General features: G+C 39.4%; 1 protein-coding gene across 1 annotated transcript in view; it reads right to left on the reverse strand.

The window, feature by feature from the left end:
- GLRA2 (glycine receptor alpha 2) overlaps positions 1–18,463 on the reverse strand; it is a 120,152-nt gene extending 101,689 nt beyond the window's left edge. Inside the window, exons 1-2 of the mRNA XM_005426170.2 lie at positions 17,862–18,463; positions 15,565–15,698 (exon numbers count right to left, since the gene is read on the reverse strand). Of these exons, the coding sequence (XP_005426227.1) occupies positions 15,565–15,698; positions 17,862–17,929 (202 nt within the window). The 5' untranslated portion in view covers positions 17,930–18,463. The remainder of the gene's footprint in view (positions 1–15,564; positions 15,699–17,861) is intronic.
- Between the last annotated feature and the right edge of the window lie 48 nt (positions 18,464–18,511).

Genomic DNA, 18,511 nt, shown 5'->3' on the forward strand with positions numbered 1-18,511 from the left:
TTTTCCTCTATTTAAACATCATCCTCTCATTAGGGTTTTAACAGCTCAGTCACAGGAGGCAAAATTAACAGCACCAGGACAACATAGTTACCCTAAGGCTGACAAATCAAGGTGACATTTTTGTGCTGGGTAGTGATGCCTTTCTTCTATAAGGTTGTCTTTCTATGGGTTTTCTGTCAACTTCATCACCCTGACTGCCTAAGTATAACCATGCCCAGTAAACACAGAATTCCTTCTTCCTTAGAAGTGTTCAACACAATCCAGTGTGGATTATTAAATTTATGACACTTACTATTAATTCATTATAATAATACCTACTAAAGAAACAAATAAAAAACCTCTCCAAATTAAATAAAAACCTAGAAAAACAAAAAAATAAAACCACACCAAAAAAACAAAACCCAAACAAATAAAAAACAAACAAAAAAACCCAAACAAAAACAACAACAACAAACAAAAAAGTAACCAGTCAAACCAAACACAAAAATCCATAAGGCCAGAGGTCTCAAGAAATGCAGTAATTGTATGCTATTTTGCACTGATTCAATTTGCTGGTAAACTCAAATAAAGACAAAATTATTGTTCTGCTTCATCAAGCTAAAACCAACATCCTCTGAAAGTTCATCTGTCATATATAATAACTTAGCTTGCTGAGAATGCCATTTGCCCTGGTAGGAATATGGCTATGATTTTGGGTGCTTACTATTCCATTCAAGACTCAGAATCATATTTTGTGTAATCAATATATAATTATAACCAACAGACTGAGGCTAAGAGTCACAAAAGCACTTACAGAATCAGAGAAAAACCTGGAGAGATCTTTAGGTGTCTAAAATCTTTTTAGGACTCTCATTACCATCGATATCACTCAGTTCAAGAATTACCAAGTGTCTGAGAAATGCGTGTGAGCAATACCATTTATAAAAATGATATCTTTCAGTCTGGGGGAGACACCACATGCCCTACCCATAGCAGGTGAGCTACAGAGGCAATGCTGGATGGAATGAGCAGGAAAGCATGACAGCAGAAAGTACAATTTTTCCCTCATTCCAGCTGCCTATTTCCATAAGTGCACATGCAAATATATATGAACAAACAAACAAAAAGAGAACTCTACTCTTACATCCAGATTTAAGCTGCTTCCCTTCACTTGCTTGAGAAAGCATTTAAGCAAGAATGTGGCCCTATGAGACGACCTGGATGTAAAAAGGGCAAGTGATATTGCAGAATTGAAAGCTCTTCTTCAGCAAAATACCACTGAGGCCTCCCAAGACAAATACTCCAGTGATTGTCAGGTACAGGTGATCACAGGCAGAGTCACAGAAAGAAAATTCTCTGGAGTAAGTACTGCTAAAGCCATCTCTATATATATGTACATTGACACAGCTTGAGCTCAAACAGTGAATAGTCAATTCCTGAAGTAGTATGTGAGTTTTCAGCTGTGGGACTACTGCTGAATGTAACTGGAGTCATGCTGGTAAAATCCTATCAATATTTCAAGGAAGGAGAATCCCTGCTAAGATGCACTTTTTTGTGCCTTAAAGCTCTTGTGAAAATTGTTGGATTGGCATGTTTCAGATTCAGTGAATGCTTTTGTCCCCAGACCCAGTTCTGGCAGAGGAAGGCAAGTCTCACTCTACAAATCCTCTTCAGTTCTGCATTTGGCATTACAGGATAGTCCATATGATGTGTTCATTCTTCCCTGACTCTTTCTGCTGAGGCTGATAACAGAAACATACATTACTGTCAGCTCTGGGTTACAGTGGGATATATCCACACAGGTTATCTAATAGACACTGAACAAGAACAATTTTCGGGCGCTGTTTCATTTCGCTTCACAAACCAGGAGTTCAGAAAAGAAAAACCTGTTAAACAGTTGACATGCTCCTGATTTACCCAGCTAACCTGAGCTGGTCTGCAGAGAAATACAGCCCCAGCAGTCACAATGGATTGTATAAATGTGCTGGAGCTGGCTTTCACGTAGGGAGTTTGAGGGATGGTACCAATGTGGTCATGGCAGGCTGGAATTCACTGGAGGCCATTAACCCCAGATATTATAGCTCCTGCTGAGCTCTGTATCACCCCAGTGCTGTGCAGCACATCTCTGAGCAAATTACTTGAAAGCTCACTCAGATATTTCTACATAACCCTCAGCAACACTTGTGACTGGGTGCAGCCACTCCCTGAGCTAAAATGTTCCACGTGCAAAAGAAACTGTGGGAATAAGTCTAAAAAACAGTGAATCAGAAATCTTACATCTAGAAACTTCCCAATGGAACTACAAGATTAGAGTACAAAGTTATTTGAAATTTATGTAAGTTTTGCGAATATTCAAATCAATCCTTAATCTTTCATATGTTCATCAAATTATTTTTCTTTGTCTGAGCTTTCCACTAACCTTTCATATTTTCAAGTCATAACAAGCACCTCTTCACAAGGCATCTCTTTCTAAAGTTTTCCTTCTTCCAATGCAATAGAGCAATGGACACCATTTGGGCAAAAGGAATTGTTTGTTTTTCTTCTGACATAAAAAGATCTGGACCTCTATTTCTCTTGCTAACGCAAAACAGTGCTCACTGAAGTGGCTCTCAGCAGACGCGATCCTCACACCTGATCATGAGAAACTACTCAGTTGCTCTGCATTAATAAAAACAGAGCTCTTCCCTGCTGATTGGCATGTGAACTGCATAACGTGTGCAGAGGCCTGGGATAATCCTGTATGTGGTTAAATAAAGGATGGTATTATATCTACAGTCATGAAATCATGAAATCTGCACTCCAGCATAAGGTCAGACAAACTCCTTCTAGGTAATCTTATTAATAATGTTTTATGAAGCCAGGGTAGCCAGCTCATGTGAGACTGCATGGTCTCAAGACCATGAGGTAGATATGTTCACTTGAAAGACTTTAGATAGATAGATAGATAGATAGATAGATAGATAGATAGATAGATAGATAGATAGATAGATAGATAGATAGATAGACATATGTTCACAAGATATAGATATGTTCACTGAAAAGAGAAGGTAGGAGGGAAGATCTACTCAATGAAAGAAAGAAAGAAAAAAAGAAACGTATTAATAATAATATTAAAATCTTGCTGCTAACTTATGTTTCTATTTTAAGTCAGAATGAACTGGTTACTCTTTCTTGGCACACATCTCAAAATATTTATTTTTAAAAAGTGTTACTTTGTTCATTTCTCTATAAATATGTCTTACTTTGTTCCTTCTCTGTGATTCTGATCTTGTGTTGCAGAAATTAATGGGAGCTCAGCTATAAGTGTCAACAGCTATAGTCTCAAATACAGGTTTAGACAATTCCTATCCCTGTGGCTACAGAAAGGACTCAGAACCCATTTTAACTCCTTTCTTGTTTCTCTGGGCCTCAGACATTCATTTTATTTAACAATTCTATCAGCTTTTCTCCATAATCTTCCTTGTTTTACTGTCTGAAGGCATATGCAGGACTTGAATTATAAAAGCAGTTTGGGTGACTAATATTAGAGAGCAGACATTGATTTACGGCTGATATGGAATTATACACCAAATGATACATGGGACACAGGTGAACAATGGGATTTAGACAAATAGGATGGCTCAGTGATAGGGACAAATGACAACAGAAATGGTCAGGAGCTGCTGTAGATGTCAATCAGCAACAGATCAGAGACACTGACGCAAACACCCACCAGATCTTGCACTAACAAAATAAAATTTTCCTTTTATTTTTAAGTATTTAGTATTTTTTACCTCCTTACAATTCAACTCATTTTCACACAATGTGTGCAAAAGATTATTTTGAAATTAATTCCTCCATACTGACTCTCATTTTCAATGCTCCCATCAACTGATCTGCTGCTTGTTTAACTCAGCCTCCTATCCGTCTCCTTCACACATCTCCTTTCCTTTGGGGAATATCCTTTCTTGAATCCCACATCCTAAATACAAAAAAGAATTTGTGTTTTTACTGCAAAACATCCTTAAGATGCTTCTTGGGTGTCTTTCACAAGCATTTTTTTCTGTCATCTGTTCTTTGTATATTAAATGACTGGAAGAATGACTGGAAGAATGGGAGGGGAATGAGAACTCTTTGCCAGCCTAAAAAATAAGCATCTCCTAAACTGACTGCCTTTTTTATCAATACCAAATCTGCTCTTTGATGCAGGATGTTCACTGCATTGCTGTGAGGGGCACCACATGGCTTTCACATAGGCACAGAGCTCTGCTGACATAAACTACATTGCAGGGTCAGGGCATATGATTTTTTCTGGCTTCTACCACCAGTAGTCATGCTGACCAGAGGTCTTCTACAAAGTCATCCAAAGGTCTTCTACAAAGTCATCCCAATGAGACTGTGTCCACACTGAGGAACTTATTCATATAAATTGAATCTATCCCTAATTATATTTAACTTTGATAAGTCAGATTTATATTTTATTAAAAAACCAAGGAGTTAAAGTCTGGTTTTAACAGACTGTGTGTGTGCTTTGCCTTGCACAAAACACACCTCTGAAGTGTGACAAAAACCAAAACTCTCAGGGGTATGAAGCCAAAGAGTGCAAAATTATTTGCAGGGGTACAGAGCCAACGAGCTGAAAAATTCTCCCAAATGCTTATTTTTGGATGTTTCCTATAACCAGACTGACCAAAGGCTTTAACACCTCAGACTGCTCCATCTGATGGGATTCGCTGTCTGGAAAAGAAAATTGCTGCAGTCTGAAACTTACATGGAGTAAACATATCCTCAGTTTTAGCTTAACAGGAGGGGGAATTTGCCTGTTGCCTGTGCATAAACACATGCACATGTGTGTATGCACCGGCAACAGGCAAATTCACAACTGGAAAAAAAAGGAATTTTTACGTATGCTCCTGCTTTGGCACTATGCATGTAATTTGCATCTCTTCAACAGCTGATTTAAATTGCAGTGTGAGAGTTTATAGCAGCCCTCTGAGCAAGATGTTCTGTTGTTTTATTTATTATTTAGGACTAATACTTTATCAGACATGGTAAACAGTGCAAGAAGAAGTAGCAATTCTGATACCATGGTTTCATAGCCTGAGACACAGACATAAACCAGCACACATTGGGAGTGTAGGCATTAGAGGCAGCCTAACACAATGAGTATTGATCTGGTAAATTTTAATCCTAAGTTTTCCCTGACTAATTATGTCAGTTTAAGGAAAGCATTTAGCCTTTTCTCAGATATATTTCCCCAAGGACAAAAGCAAGGGAGATAACCCATAGTTGTATTCCTGGGGTGGAGGAGCAATGAGTTTGTTCGTGCAGCATGAATCAACTGAGTGTTGGTTACCATTCCTTAGTGGAGAGCGCCCACAATTCAGCCAGTCACAGCTGTGCCCAGTTGCTTCTCTGCAGCCCTGGGCTTTGGAGGCACAGAAATACACAGGTAGAGGTTTTTAGCTTTGGGAGAAGAGCATCATTCTGCTACTGTGCCTCCCTAGACAGCCCAGTGTTTATTACAGCCAAAAAAAATCTCAGAAGGAGTTGCAGTGGCTGCTGCTTTGGTGCAGAATACCCAGGCCCTTGGGGAGGAACCAGGTGGTCCATGGGGCAGAACATGATGCTTCAGCACAGCAGGGTTCTACTTGCAGAGAGGAAGTAATCTGCAATGGGCTCTTTTGTGTGCCCTCCTGAAACTGTGATCCTCAGGGGGCTTGAGGTACTTCCCTTCAGGATCCACTGCTCTGACCACTGCACCAGATCAGCATATAGAACCTTACACTGAAAAATCAGTCAAGAATTTCAGTCTTTCCTTCTAAAATACAATTCATTTTGTGGCCAATAACAAACCATTGAGAGATTTCATGCAGAAAGGATCCCTTCTAAGAGCTTCTATGCCTGTCTCAGATTGAAAGGATGCTGACTTGCATCTCTTGACTATGAGGTTGTGGATTTTTAGGAAAATGGGGTGGGATATCTCTCACTGTCTTTTATTCAGAGGAGATGGGATTCATCCTAAATGAATTCTACCATTCATGCAGCTGTGGATACTGCTAAAAATACTTCTATCTTAATGGTTGGGGCAATCATCAGGAAATATGAGTGAAGTGCTGTTTCTCAAACCCTGTCCTTACAACATTTTCTGTGACAGTCACATCAGTTGCCCCTAAAGTGTACTGGCTACAACAGGCACTTCTGTGCATCTCATCAAAGTGGTCAAGAGTAAAGGCTCTCCTTTCTCAGACAAGCAGCAACATTGAAAGGTTGAAAAGTCACATTCCCTTTGCAATTTTTTTTCCTGGCTTGCTCAAGTTTGAATTCTTTACTTCAAAATAGACCTCTTAGAATCATTTATACTCCTTTGGGTCAGATGGAGAACTCTTTAAGGTGAGGGAAAATTGGGCCAGAAAATCTTCTATGTATTGTAGAGGATGGCAGGCCACCTAGAAGACACCATTTGTTTGGGGGTGGCAGTATGGCAAGTTAAGTGATTACAGATCCACACTAAGAGGAATCTTTTTCCTGTGGAATATAAGGTAGGCTCTGAGATGCCTGGTCCATATAGGGAGATGGAGGTGGAGCAGTGCCTCATCAGAGAGGCTAAATTTGGATTAGGAGAGAGGTGGGTGCTCTGTGAAGCAGACTGGGGCACTTCTGTGCACACTTGAGAGCAAAATTGAGAGAATCTGAGAAACTTAAAGTAAAACAATAATGCACTGCCAAGAGTTACAAAGCTGGTGGATCAGAGATTTCTAGAGAGGGGTGTGGGGTTTGTTTGTGGGCTCATATTCCACCTAAGTCTTATTTTAAATGCTTTCTTCTTTTATTGACTCATGAAATGCTAACATGGGGTTGATGCATCAGGGGTAATCATAACGTCTTCATTCCCTGGCAACACTTGAGGATTGTTGGTAGCTGGTGCAGCTCAAATAAGCCACCAGGCTGCTCTTATTTAACCCTCATAAGTAACTGAGTGCTTGGTGAATTACACTTCTCTCTCATGTACTGTATGGCTTAGATCTTGCACAGTTTCCAGTATCAGAGCCTTTATATATATATAAATTTAGAATTTTAACCATGGACTTGGTGTTTCTGACATTGACAAATCCCTATTCCATACATGACGCACCCTTCATCTTAGAATTCTGCCAGACCCCATACCTCCCTGCCTGCATCATCTAGGGGGGGCTCCTCTCTGCAGACTTAAAATCACACATTTCTGTGAAAGACTGTGAATTGCTTATTTGGAAGCTGAATTTTCATACATACATTTTTGGACAACTTAATCAGAGATTTGCACGTACCCATAGTCAAGAAACCCCCCCCCAACACACAGAGAGAGAGGGGGCAGTAATGAAGAATGGAAGTTTGCACAGGCAAGGACCTGCAGGAGGATGAGACTTCCCCTGAAGGCTGAGGTGCCATCACAGAACCACTTCACTGCTCTGGAGAGTGAAGAGGAAAGACTTGTCAGATCAGGATTGCTGCTGGAACTAAGGCAAGTCCATCTGCTCCCTGTGTAACAACCTGTGCACTGAGAAAAGGGGCAGTGGGTGACTCCTCCACGAGGTGTGGAAGGAGGACCCATGTGCTCTCAAGAGAGGTGAGCTGCTCACCCTCGTACAGCCCACTGTTACCCACTGCTGCTGCTTCATCTGGGTGCCAGTGACACAGCCAGGAGCTGCCTGAGGAGCACCAGGAAAGATTAGAGAGCCCCAAGCATGGTGATAAGGGACTCTGGAGACCAGGAACCTCTTTCATCAATCCTGCTAGAGTTGTAGTCAACAGCTCAATGTCCAAGTCCAACAGCTCGTGTCACTACTGGGACTGGTGCTGCTTAATGTCTTTATCAGCAACATGGACAGTGGGACACACACCCAGCTGGGTGGTGTGGTCAGCACACTGGGGGGAAGGGATGCCATCCTGTGGGTCCTTGAGAGGCTTGAGAGGTGGGCCTGTGTGAACCTCATGAGGTTCAATGAGGCCAAGTGCAAGGTCCTGTGGGCAGGGCAATGCCAAACACCAGCACAGGCTGGGCAGAGCAGGGATGGGAAACAGCCCCGAGGAGAAAGGAGAAAGAAAGGAGAAAGGAGAAAGGAGAAAGGAGAAAGGAGAAAGGAGAAAGGAGAAAGGAGAAAGAAAGGAGAAAGGAGAAAGGAGAAAGGAGAAAGGAGAAAGGAGAAAGGAGAAAGGAGAAAGGAGAAAGGAAAAAGGAGAAAGAGTTGGACATAAAGGAGAAAGGAGAAAGGAGAAAGGAGAAAGGAGAAAGGAGAAAGGAGAAAGGAGAAAGGAGAAAGAGGGAGAGGGAGAGGGAGAGGGAGAGGGAGAGGACTGTCCTCCTTTGCTCTGCTCTCATGAGACCCCACCTGAAATACTGCATCCAGCTCTGGCACCCTCAGCACAGGAAAGACATGGATTAGTTGGAACAGGTCCAAAGAAGGACCACAAACATGAGGAGATGGCTGGAACACCTATTCTATGAGAACAGACTGAGAGAGCTGGGTTTGTTCATCCTGGAGAAGACAAGGCTCTGGGGAGACCTTACAGCAGCCTTCTAGCCTACCTAAAGTGAGCCTACAAGAAAGATGGAGAGGGGCATTTTACAAGGACATGTAGTGACATGACAAAAGATAATGTCTTTAAACTGAGAGTAGATTTACATCAGACATTAGAAAGAAACTATTTTCTGTGAGGGTGGTGAGACTCTGGAACAGGTTGCCCAGAGAAGTTGTGAAGGACCCATGCCTGGATGTTCTCAAGGCCAGGTTGACCTGAGATCTGAGAAATCTTGTCTAGTGGAAGGTGTCCCTTCCTGTGGCAGGAGGGTTGGAACTAGATGATCTTTAAGGTCCCTTCCAACGCAAACTGTTCTAGGATTCTGTGGAAATCTACAGAGGAAAAAAAATAAAGTATTGATTCTGTCTAATAAAACTGCATATTTCTGGTTTATGAATTCATTTTTCTAGTAACTGTGTAAAATAGGTTTGTAGATTATAAATGTATATACTTACAGTAAATTTAATGTACATGTTTTTACATGTTCTAAATATAAACTGCATGCTTTTTAAAACAGCCAAAACACAACAAGATCCTTAATGAGTGACCCAAGGGCCTTGGCTTCAACTGCATAAAAAATTTAAGCGTGAGCATGACACTGGATGTGATAAAAACATTACACTTATATTAGAATATGATCAAAACAATAGCATCTACTCCTTTGATATGAAAGGTCTTTTCGCTCTGCTTTGATATTTGTTTTTCAGAAATCTCCTTTGCAGTTTATGCAGCAGCAGAATAATATTCCATGACGAGAGCCAAATCTATTGATATCTCTAAATTAAATAATTGGTTCTGAATAAAGGCAACACACCAATACAATACAGATGACTGTGGCTAAACATTTATATATAAAAGAAGACCTGGACTGATCCTCAGCTTGGATGCCAGGCAGCATTGGTTAGATTGTGCTTTACCCTGCTGCGTGCTCACAGCCTTTCTGGCTTGCCCTGGAAGCAGCTGGCTGTGGGTAGCTCAGAAAGAGATCCAGGGGATGAGCAAAAAGCCAAGCAGTGTAGCTAACCAGGGGTGCCTTGAGCTTGCTGTCTGGCCCCATTTGTCTAGTAGCCTAGACATAACCTAACTAGTCATGCAACTCATCCAGCCTATTCATGTTCTGAGAAAGAACCTGAAATTAAAGTAAGAAAGGAAGAAGTGCAAGGTCCATAGCCCTTTCTTTTCCCCCTAGCAGTTTTAAAAGAAACACAATTAAAAGGCTCCTTCTGCCTGAAAATGTGCATAAATGTACATAGGGCAGAGACTCAGTACCATTTCCTTAGCTTCATTTTTGCGGTTGAAGAAAAATAAAACAAAATTAAATAAATCCCATGTCCTGTGGGTAAGAATCCTTGTGCAGCATCTTGCTGTGCAATGAGGTGTGCGTACATGGCTTTATCTGAAAACATTGCAAAGTTTTAGATGTGTTTCAAGACAGAAAATAAAACAGCAGTTTACCTCCCTAATAATATACGCTAGGACATCTCAAGCAACTGTATTTAGGGAGTGCAATGGTCTGGCCAGATCTGAAAAGTGCCTCGTTAGTCACCCTTCTCCTATAAAGAATCCTCATCCCATGCCCTAAAACTTGAATGCACCAATAAAGTGCCCTTTCTTACTACACACTGCTCTGCCTGAACAAGATTTGAGTCTCCATTGGACTTGGCCCTCTGAGCCTTTGAACTTGGCCCTTTGTCAAGAATAGCCCAGTACAGGATATTCACCACATCTGACTTCAGGGCCAGTAATTATAACCAACCGAAGTGGAGTGGGGAGGCTGGAGAACAAATTGCTACAGTCCCGCAGCTTATCTTTGGTATGTTTTTCAACTTTTATATGTCTAGATAAGGGTCAACTTTTGCAGACAAATCCTCTTATCATGTGCATGAAAACTGCTTTTATTTATTAAACTCGATGCCACTAATTTCACTCTTAAATGTCATTCAGTGTTTTCCATTCATGTTTTTTAAACATTTCATTATTGGTCAATTCAGGGGCCAAATAAAGTAAGCAATGAGTTTGAACATATGGGAAAACCTGATCCTTGCTGCCAAGGAGTTAAAGTATTAAAGTGCATAAGCCATTTCCTGTAACAGTTGTCAGGCTAATTGTCAGTAAATTACTTAGTCCATGTGTTTATTATTCAGATATAAACCCACGGACTCGGCATGAAAATGGCATTACACTGCTGTAATCACAGCCTAATCTTTTACAACTATGGCCTTACACCCCCAAACTGCATCACTAACAAAACAGCAGCTGTTAAGCAAGTTTATTCACACTGTATTGCACCATGCAGTTATGAGGGTAACATTAACAGGCACTATTGCTGCATACCTTCATGTAATTCCATAAAAATCAGAATAATCTTTAGTAAATAGCAATTCAATCAGAAAGACTAAATTTAAAACATGGAATGAAAGTCAGTACAAAGAAAATAACTATCATCTTCATTGTAAATGTTTTCTATACCTGAAGATAGCACACTTCTTCAGTTCTTGGTGACAACTCCCCTGCTCTGTACCCAGGGCAGCCTGTTACTTAAAGTATTTGGCATTATGGACATAGCAGTGCCTATAGATAATAGAGTTTTTTCTATCTGATAATTTCTAGATTGCTTTTAGATTTTTAGTGGTGGTAGATTACAAAAGTGTTAAAAAGTTGAAATAATTTAGTAACCTCTGAAGATCAACATCCGCTTGGAAGTGTTAAATCAAGCTGGCTCTCCATTAGCATCACATCTCTTGTTGTAATTGTTTTAGATTGATCCCTTGTATCTTGGCATTACATGCAGTGCTCTTGAGCCTGAGCTGAATGTACACTAAGCTAAGATACCACTTCACCATCCCTTGCTTCTAGCAATGAGAAAGCACATTCTTGGCTAGTTTCATAACAGAGGTGATCTACACTGCTATTTCCTGCCTTTTTTTAACTTTGAAAGCAAAGTGAGCACTGGAGAAAGTAAAAGACATTGCTTCTCTTGTGTTTTACCATAAAATAATAGAAAATTAATATTAATAAAGTAAAAATACATTGTCCAAGCCTCACCTGTTATTATATTTCAGAAACCATGCTCAGTTGATGCTATAATTGAAGAAGAAACTGCAAATCAACTCACAGGACCATAAGCATACATTTGCTGTCAACAGAAAGACACTCAGGGACTTCAGTTAGTACTAGATTGCAGTCTTCATATTTACATTTAAAAGTATTCCCCTCTGTGTCCTTACACAAATTATTAGCCTATTCCAATTCAATGAAAGATAAGTGGAAGATGAAAAAGAGTGCATTAAATATCTGACAGAGAGTGATTAAAGAAGGGCAGTATTGAGAGCTGTCACTCTGGAACTTCCTTCTGGCTTTTCATCAGGGAGATATCCCCTCTTAATGTCTGGACATTTTGTATCCAACTACTTGAAATCAAAAAGAAAAAGAAATATGTTTTTCTGCATTCGAATGATTATATAAGACAGAACAATACAAAAGAGAAAGTATCTTTCATTATACAGTACTGCTGGGAAGAAAAACAAGCACAAAACCAAAAAAAAAAAACCAGCCACAAAAAAATCGCAACAAAAGAACCCCTGTTGTTGATGTCTAAATGTTTATATATTCACCTGTTGCTCTTCCACTATCTCCCTGAATTTTTTAATTTGCAAGAACAAGATAGGAAAAAGTAGTCACTAATGAAGAAATGCTTTATCTGGATAAAACACCTTGTTCCAGTAAGTAGCATTTTCCTCTCTCTTTAGAGTGCACAGCCTTTATTTCAAAAATTAATCTAACAGCTGCTGTTTTCCAGTAATTCAAACTAGTCATAAAAGTATATTTAATTATTGTATAATCAGTGGCATAAGATAAATGTGTTCTACTCAGTTGCATTTCCATGAAATCAGAGTTTTCTGACACTTTAAAATCCCTGTACTGGATGCAGAAAAAGCTGTGTAAGTGGTCTAAAGCAGAAAAAGCTAGACAAATCCATGAGTAGAATCAGAGAATCACAGAATGAACTGAGTTGGAAGAGACCATCAGGATCATCAAGCCCAACTCCTGGCCCTGCACAGGGGCCAAGAGAATCCCACATGTGCTTGAGAGCATTGTCCGAATGCTTCTTGAACTCTCTCAGGCTTGGTGCTGTGACCACTTCTCAGAGAAGCCGGTTCCAGTGCACAACCACCCTTTGGGTGAAAAATCTTTTTCTAATATTGAACCTAAACCTCCCCTGACACAGCTTCAGCCCATTCCCTCGGGTCCTGTCACTGGTCACCAGGGACAAAAGATCAGTGCCTGCCCCTCCACTTCCTCTTGTGAGGATGCTGAAGGCCACAATGAGGTTTCCCTCAGCTTCCTCCTCTGCAGGCTGAACAGACCAAGCGCCCTCAGCCACTCCTCAAACAGCTGTCCCTCAAGACCTTATAAGAAGAGGCTGAATATGGCCCAACTATCTTGATTCACAATGTCTTTTCTGAAACATAGTAAACAAATATTATCCCCAGACTAAAATCAAAACCAGATAGAAGATCCCTAGTTTAAACCAATGCTCCAGTAGCCTCTTTTACGATAAAAAGTTCTTTCCTTAAAGTATGAAAAGTGTTATGAATCAGGTACTCATTCAGCATTTCATACATTCTTCCATTTATATGATTTAGAATATCAGTATTGTGCAATAGGCCTTACCCTCAAAATTATCTTAAACATATATTTAAATGTTAAAAACCAGAACAATTTATTATGAACAGAGTAAAGACTCAGTAAAAAAATAATCTGTATCATACTAACTTCAAGTAAAATAAATTTATTTTGACTCTTTTGCAGCTTTCCTTATTCTTTAAAAGGAAGAAGTATGTAATACAGGACAATTAGTATTTTCCATTTCTTTGAACCATTGATGAGACTTGGGCAACAAAAACGTGGATGTTGACTAATAAACAGGGTTATTAGCTGGCAAGGTTTTGACTGGTGATATGAAATTCAAAACTGCATGACTTAACTCCCTAGTTCTAGACTCTGAGGTCCAAAATACCATTCAAGTGAACATAGCAAAGAACGAGGAGAACTTTCAGGCCCCTCACCAGAAGACTGAGAGCTCTGGGAGAGCTCACAGACACAAAATTATCAGCAAGAATTGAAGATCTATTTACCAGTTCAAGCTACCACAAGGTACCATCCTGCTCTGGAGTGTCACTTAATAAATAAATCAAAGACAAAAATATGGCAGATGCTTTCCCAGTAAGGTCTCATATGTGTCAACGGGCAGCAACTTCACTTTGGGAATGCAAACAAAATACAGGACTCAGAGGGAAGAAGTGTCTGTCAAACAGCTCAGCGTGCACCACACAATACCTGCTCCACACACCACAGTGTCAGGGCAGCAAAGCCATGAGCCTGCCTCCTGTGCTGTCCTGAAATGGTTGTAGACTCATACTGGGGAGCAACAGAGAGCTGTCTCTAAGTCTTGTATGTACATGGGGCTGTTGCTGTTACTGGTTTTTGTCTGAGATGCAAGAGATGATTTTTTAGTGCACACACCACCCTGCCCCCCTGCTCTTCCCTCTTTAAAGAGCAGGAAAATGTTCTTAAGGATTGATATTGTGCTCAATTCAGGCAATTTCTGCTTTCATTTACATTCCCTAAAATTTCACTGACACTCATACAAACACACAAAATTAATGTGAGAGACTAATGCAATATTGCTTACTATAAGCTGATATGGACACCAGTTCAGGAACTCAATAAGCACTTTGAAAAATACTCTGAAATTAAGCCTTTAGACTTCACTGACTTGGTTTTCTTAATTTGTCAGCTTTCAAACCTTTGGATCTGAAATCCATACTGGTTTGCTCCTTGCTCAGGCATAGGAAGCAGTCAAAAAAAGGCACTTTGTTCTAAATCTTGTAATTTGCACATATGGAACAGAGAGAAGAAACCGATCTTTGATCTAAATTTAATTAAACACTTTTCTCATTGACATGTGAGCTTCTTCTCTCCTTACAGTTCATTCACTGGCTAAGAAATTATTATTTTTTCCAGCCATTATCGACTTTCACAGTACTGCTAAAAAGGCTTAATACAGGAAAAAATGCATTTCAGTGGCCAGAGCTAATAGATATGAGTTGCAAATGTACATTGTCATGAGATTTGTTAAGGAAGATAGCATTCTATCAGTTTTCAAAGTAAAACCATACTCTGAGCTTTAAATTGGCATAGAGGAGATGATTTTGGTGGAATTATAGGACTCTCCCAAAATGCTAAATATTGGCAATGAAAACTTCCCTCCCAACTCCTTTCATAGAAAGCCACAAGATATTCTGTGGTCTATTCTACAGGGATTTACAGGACTACAACAAGGAGAACTTGCTTTGAGGAATAATGTTTGCAAAAGAAGCTTCCAGTACACAGCCTTCTTTGTGCTGGGATGGTGGTGGTAATGTTCCAAAATTCCGCCCAAATTTTGGAAGAAATGGGGGCTGTTATAAAAGTACCAAACAAAATAGTTTCTATATTTTATAGGGATCCTGAGCCATTGTTTTTTATCATTCATTCAGCATTTTCAGGATAAAATCTTCTGTGTATATTCCTTGAGTTCCCCCTACCTTGGGGAAGATTTTACTTTCTTCAAGTTGAAAGAAAAAATAGATATTTTTTCTTCAGACGCTGCTATAAGGAAGACAATATATCAGCATGAAAGTTTAAATGATATTGTCTTTGTGGCTTAAAGATTTCAGAAACAAGTCATCTCATTTGGTTTTAGTCTGAAGCCGAAAATCCTATTCACTAAGTTAAATTAGTAAAGTCTTCGGAAGCATTTTCTGACAGCAGAACATTACTGTCATGTCAAAAGAGGGGTTTCAGGCTCTGGACCCTTATTATCTACACTGCTCTGTCTCCTAGTCCACTCATGGATCAGCTGTTTTCCATGGCACTATAACACTGGAAAAATGAAGTTATTGAAAACTTAATCTAAACTCTGAGGTTAAAACCCCCTCAAAACCTATAATTTATCCCAAACTTTATCAATGAATTCATTAGAAGTCTTAGAAAACTTACCTTTAAAATTTGGTCTGATTCTAGCATCATACCCCGATGTCCTTCCCATCAATTTGTCCAAAAAATCTGAAGGAGACAGGGTCTGTGAGGGGGATTTTCCAGATCTTGAATCATGTTCTTTACAGAAAGTCGTCCTAAATAAATTATTAGCCACCATTAGCTAATATTTAGCTTGTATTGTATTCAAGTCATGAAGAAATTACATAACTAAATAAAATTGTTTCAACTCAGTGAAGGTAGAAATTAATGTTTTTACAGAACAACATACTCTACCTATCATCTGAAAACTTTATTCTAGAAATAAACACAAGTTTCAGGTATCATGCATGAACACAATTTTCTATTCAGAAAAAGCCTTAGCTTTAAAAAAAAATTCATTACAGTTTTAAGACTTTAAGAAGATTCAATTTACTCTTCACCTTAATGTGTAGGTACGTCTTAGAATGATTTTGATATCCTATTTTATATCATTATTTTAATTGCATGGATGCTGTTAAAATGTTATGTTAACACTGGTTTAAAGTGGTCTTAAACTTCCAAACAAGAGCCAACAACACTTAACAAGCAACACTGAAAAATACTGGATTTGTTAATGTTGGGAAAGATACAGATGGGAAAAAAAATTTAATTGTTTTTTACAGATGATACCCAACAAGTATTTAAATCATGCTAATGAGTGTCCAGATTCCTTCCCAGCACGGCAAAATGGGTTCTGGAGTCAGTCACAACTGATCTTAGGGGGGTTTCACCCCCACTCCATGAGCACTGAATAATAAAATTTAGTATCACCAGGTGGTATTCATATGCAAATTCATTGAACACGTCTGTTTCGAGTATTTAAGGGAAAACTTCTGGTATGATATCATGTGTGTGAAATGCTCTGTACACAGCACATTGCATATTGCAAACACATAATACATTGCAGAGAAAGACAGTTTGGGAGTTCCCCACGGTTGTTCCCCAGGGAAAAAAAACCTAGAATGAAAACGGTCATATTTGGTGTGTAGAGGAACAGATTTAATAACAAAACATTGTCTTAAGTCTTAAATAACCAATTTCATTGTGTCTGTTTCCACTTTATCTTTGAGCTAAATTAAAAGTAATTCTGACTCTGACTTCTTAAACACTCTCTGTTTAAATATTTGCCCAAAGGGAACTTCTCAGTTTCAGGAGTGTTTCATAGGGTATTTTCATGCATCTACGTGCAAGTATAAAAATATCAGATATATGTCTGATCATCTGAAAGGAGAAGAAAATATCAAATCCTCTCTTGCTACAAAGGAGAAACAATTCACCTGAATTGTTACAAGGCAAGGTGATAGTAAATTCTCGTGGTGTGATTCCACACATTTTTTTCAGGTTCCATTTATAGGAGGCGTTTGCTTCCTTTTGCTTTTGTCAATAACAGGGTACCATTGCAAATATTTTTAATATTTAACACACAGAAGATGATCTATGCAACTTAAATAATGAAATAATTCAGTTAAGAGAATAAAAACTGGGAAATTAAGACAATACACTTATTCATATACAAATTACTTCTGTTTTCATTCAGAGCCCACTAGTTATGAGTAGTGTTGTGAAGCCAGGCTCACAAATACAGTTTCACTCTGTCTCTATGTGTGTCCCTCATTACACTTAGAACAACACTTTTACGTGTAGGTTCATCTGTTCGTGCAGATGCACAGCAGCATACAGTCCAATAATGAATCTCATCTAAAATGCTATTCTGGTTAATAAGACTGACCTGTTTGCTTAGCACCACAAAAAAAGTCAATTGCTGAAGCAAAAGCTCATGAAACATTTAAAAAAAATCAGAAACATTGGGACTTTAAGTGAACACAATACTAGTCTGATCCAGGATTTTCCCAAAATCAGAGGGCTGGTTCTCCAATTTCAAATAGCTACATCCCTGACAAAACCAGTACAATCATTTCCAAAGATTGAAGAGGAGGGAACCAAAGCAACTTCTTAAACAACCTTTGCCAGGAGCAGAGAATTTGCATTTAGGAAGAAAAGCCGAAGAAAATGTTCTTAGCCGTACTGATACACAGTGAAAAAAACCCCACATCTTTGCATCAGAAAATGGAAAATAGATCACCCAAACTTGAGATTATTATTTTTTGTGTTTGTTACCAAGCAACGAGTCTCTGAGTGTAAAAGGGATAGTCTATATAGAATGAACACAAAACACTCTCAAATTCAGCAAACAAACTAGGTTATTGTGACGTAGTATCTTTATAGTTATGATTCTCACGACCTTTTGACAAATATTATTACAAAGTGGTATCACCTACCTGAAGTGGTTTGTCTCTAAGAAAAATGCAAACAAGGTTGTCAAAATTTTCACTAGCTGCCGGTTCATTCCTCCTGCTTTCTGTGATGATTTGGAAATATCCCAGAAACAATTCCAGAGAGATGCAGGGAAAAAGTAAGCTGCTGCTGCCTAGATTTCCAAATTCAGCAAAAATTTAATTTTCTTGACAATCAGGAAGAGAAGGTCTGGATCTCTACAAAGTGGGGGTAAAAGAGAAGTGCCAGTCCTTGGAATCATGGTCAGGTCAAGCCTAGGCTCATCTCCAGCAGTCAGCACAAAAGAGATAAGGCATCAGACACAGCCGTTCCCCCGACTTGCTTTTGGTGATGGAGGGGGAAAAAAAACAAGCAAAAAAGAAGAAAAGAAATGGAAAGAAAGGGGGAAAAAAAGGAAAAGAGAGGAGGAGAAAACCCAACTATACAAGGAGCATCAGGCAAAGGGAACAGCGCTGAGAGCAGTTCTGTTGCCGATATGTTTTATTCCCCTTTCGCTGAAAATTAGTATTTATGAACGGTGGTGGGGCTACCGGGTCGCTCTGCTTTCCCCCTCTTTGGGTAGGGAAGCGTCGGCGTTGCCGGGGAGGGCGGGAGGGTGTGCGGGCGGGGGGCTGTGGGCACGGCGGAGCGGGGC

The sequence above is a fragment of the Geospiza fortis genome, unplaced genomic scaffold, assembly GCF_000277835.1.
Source record: "Geospiza fortis unplaced genomic scaffold, GeoFor_1.0 scaffold285, whole genome shotgun sequence".
Lineage (NCBI taxonomy): Eukaryota > Metazoa > Chordata > Aves > Passeriformes > Thraupidae > Geospiza > Geospiza fortis.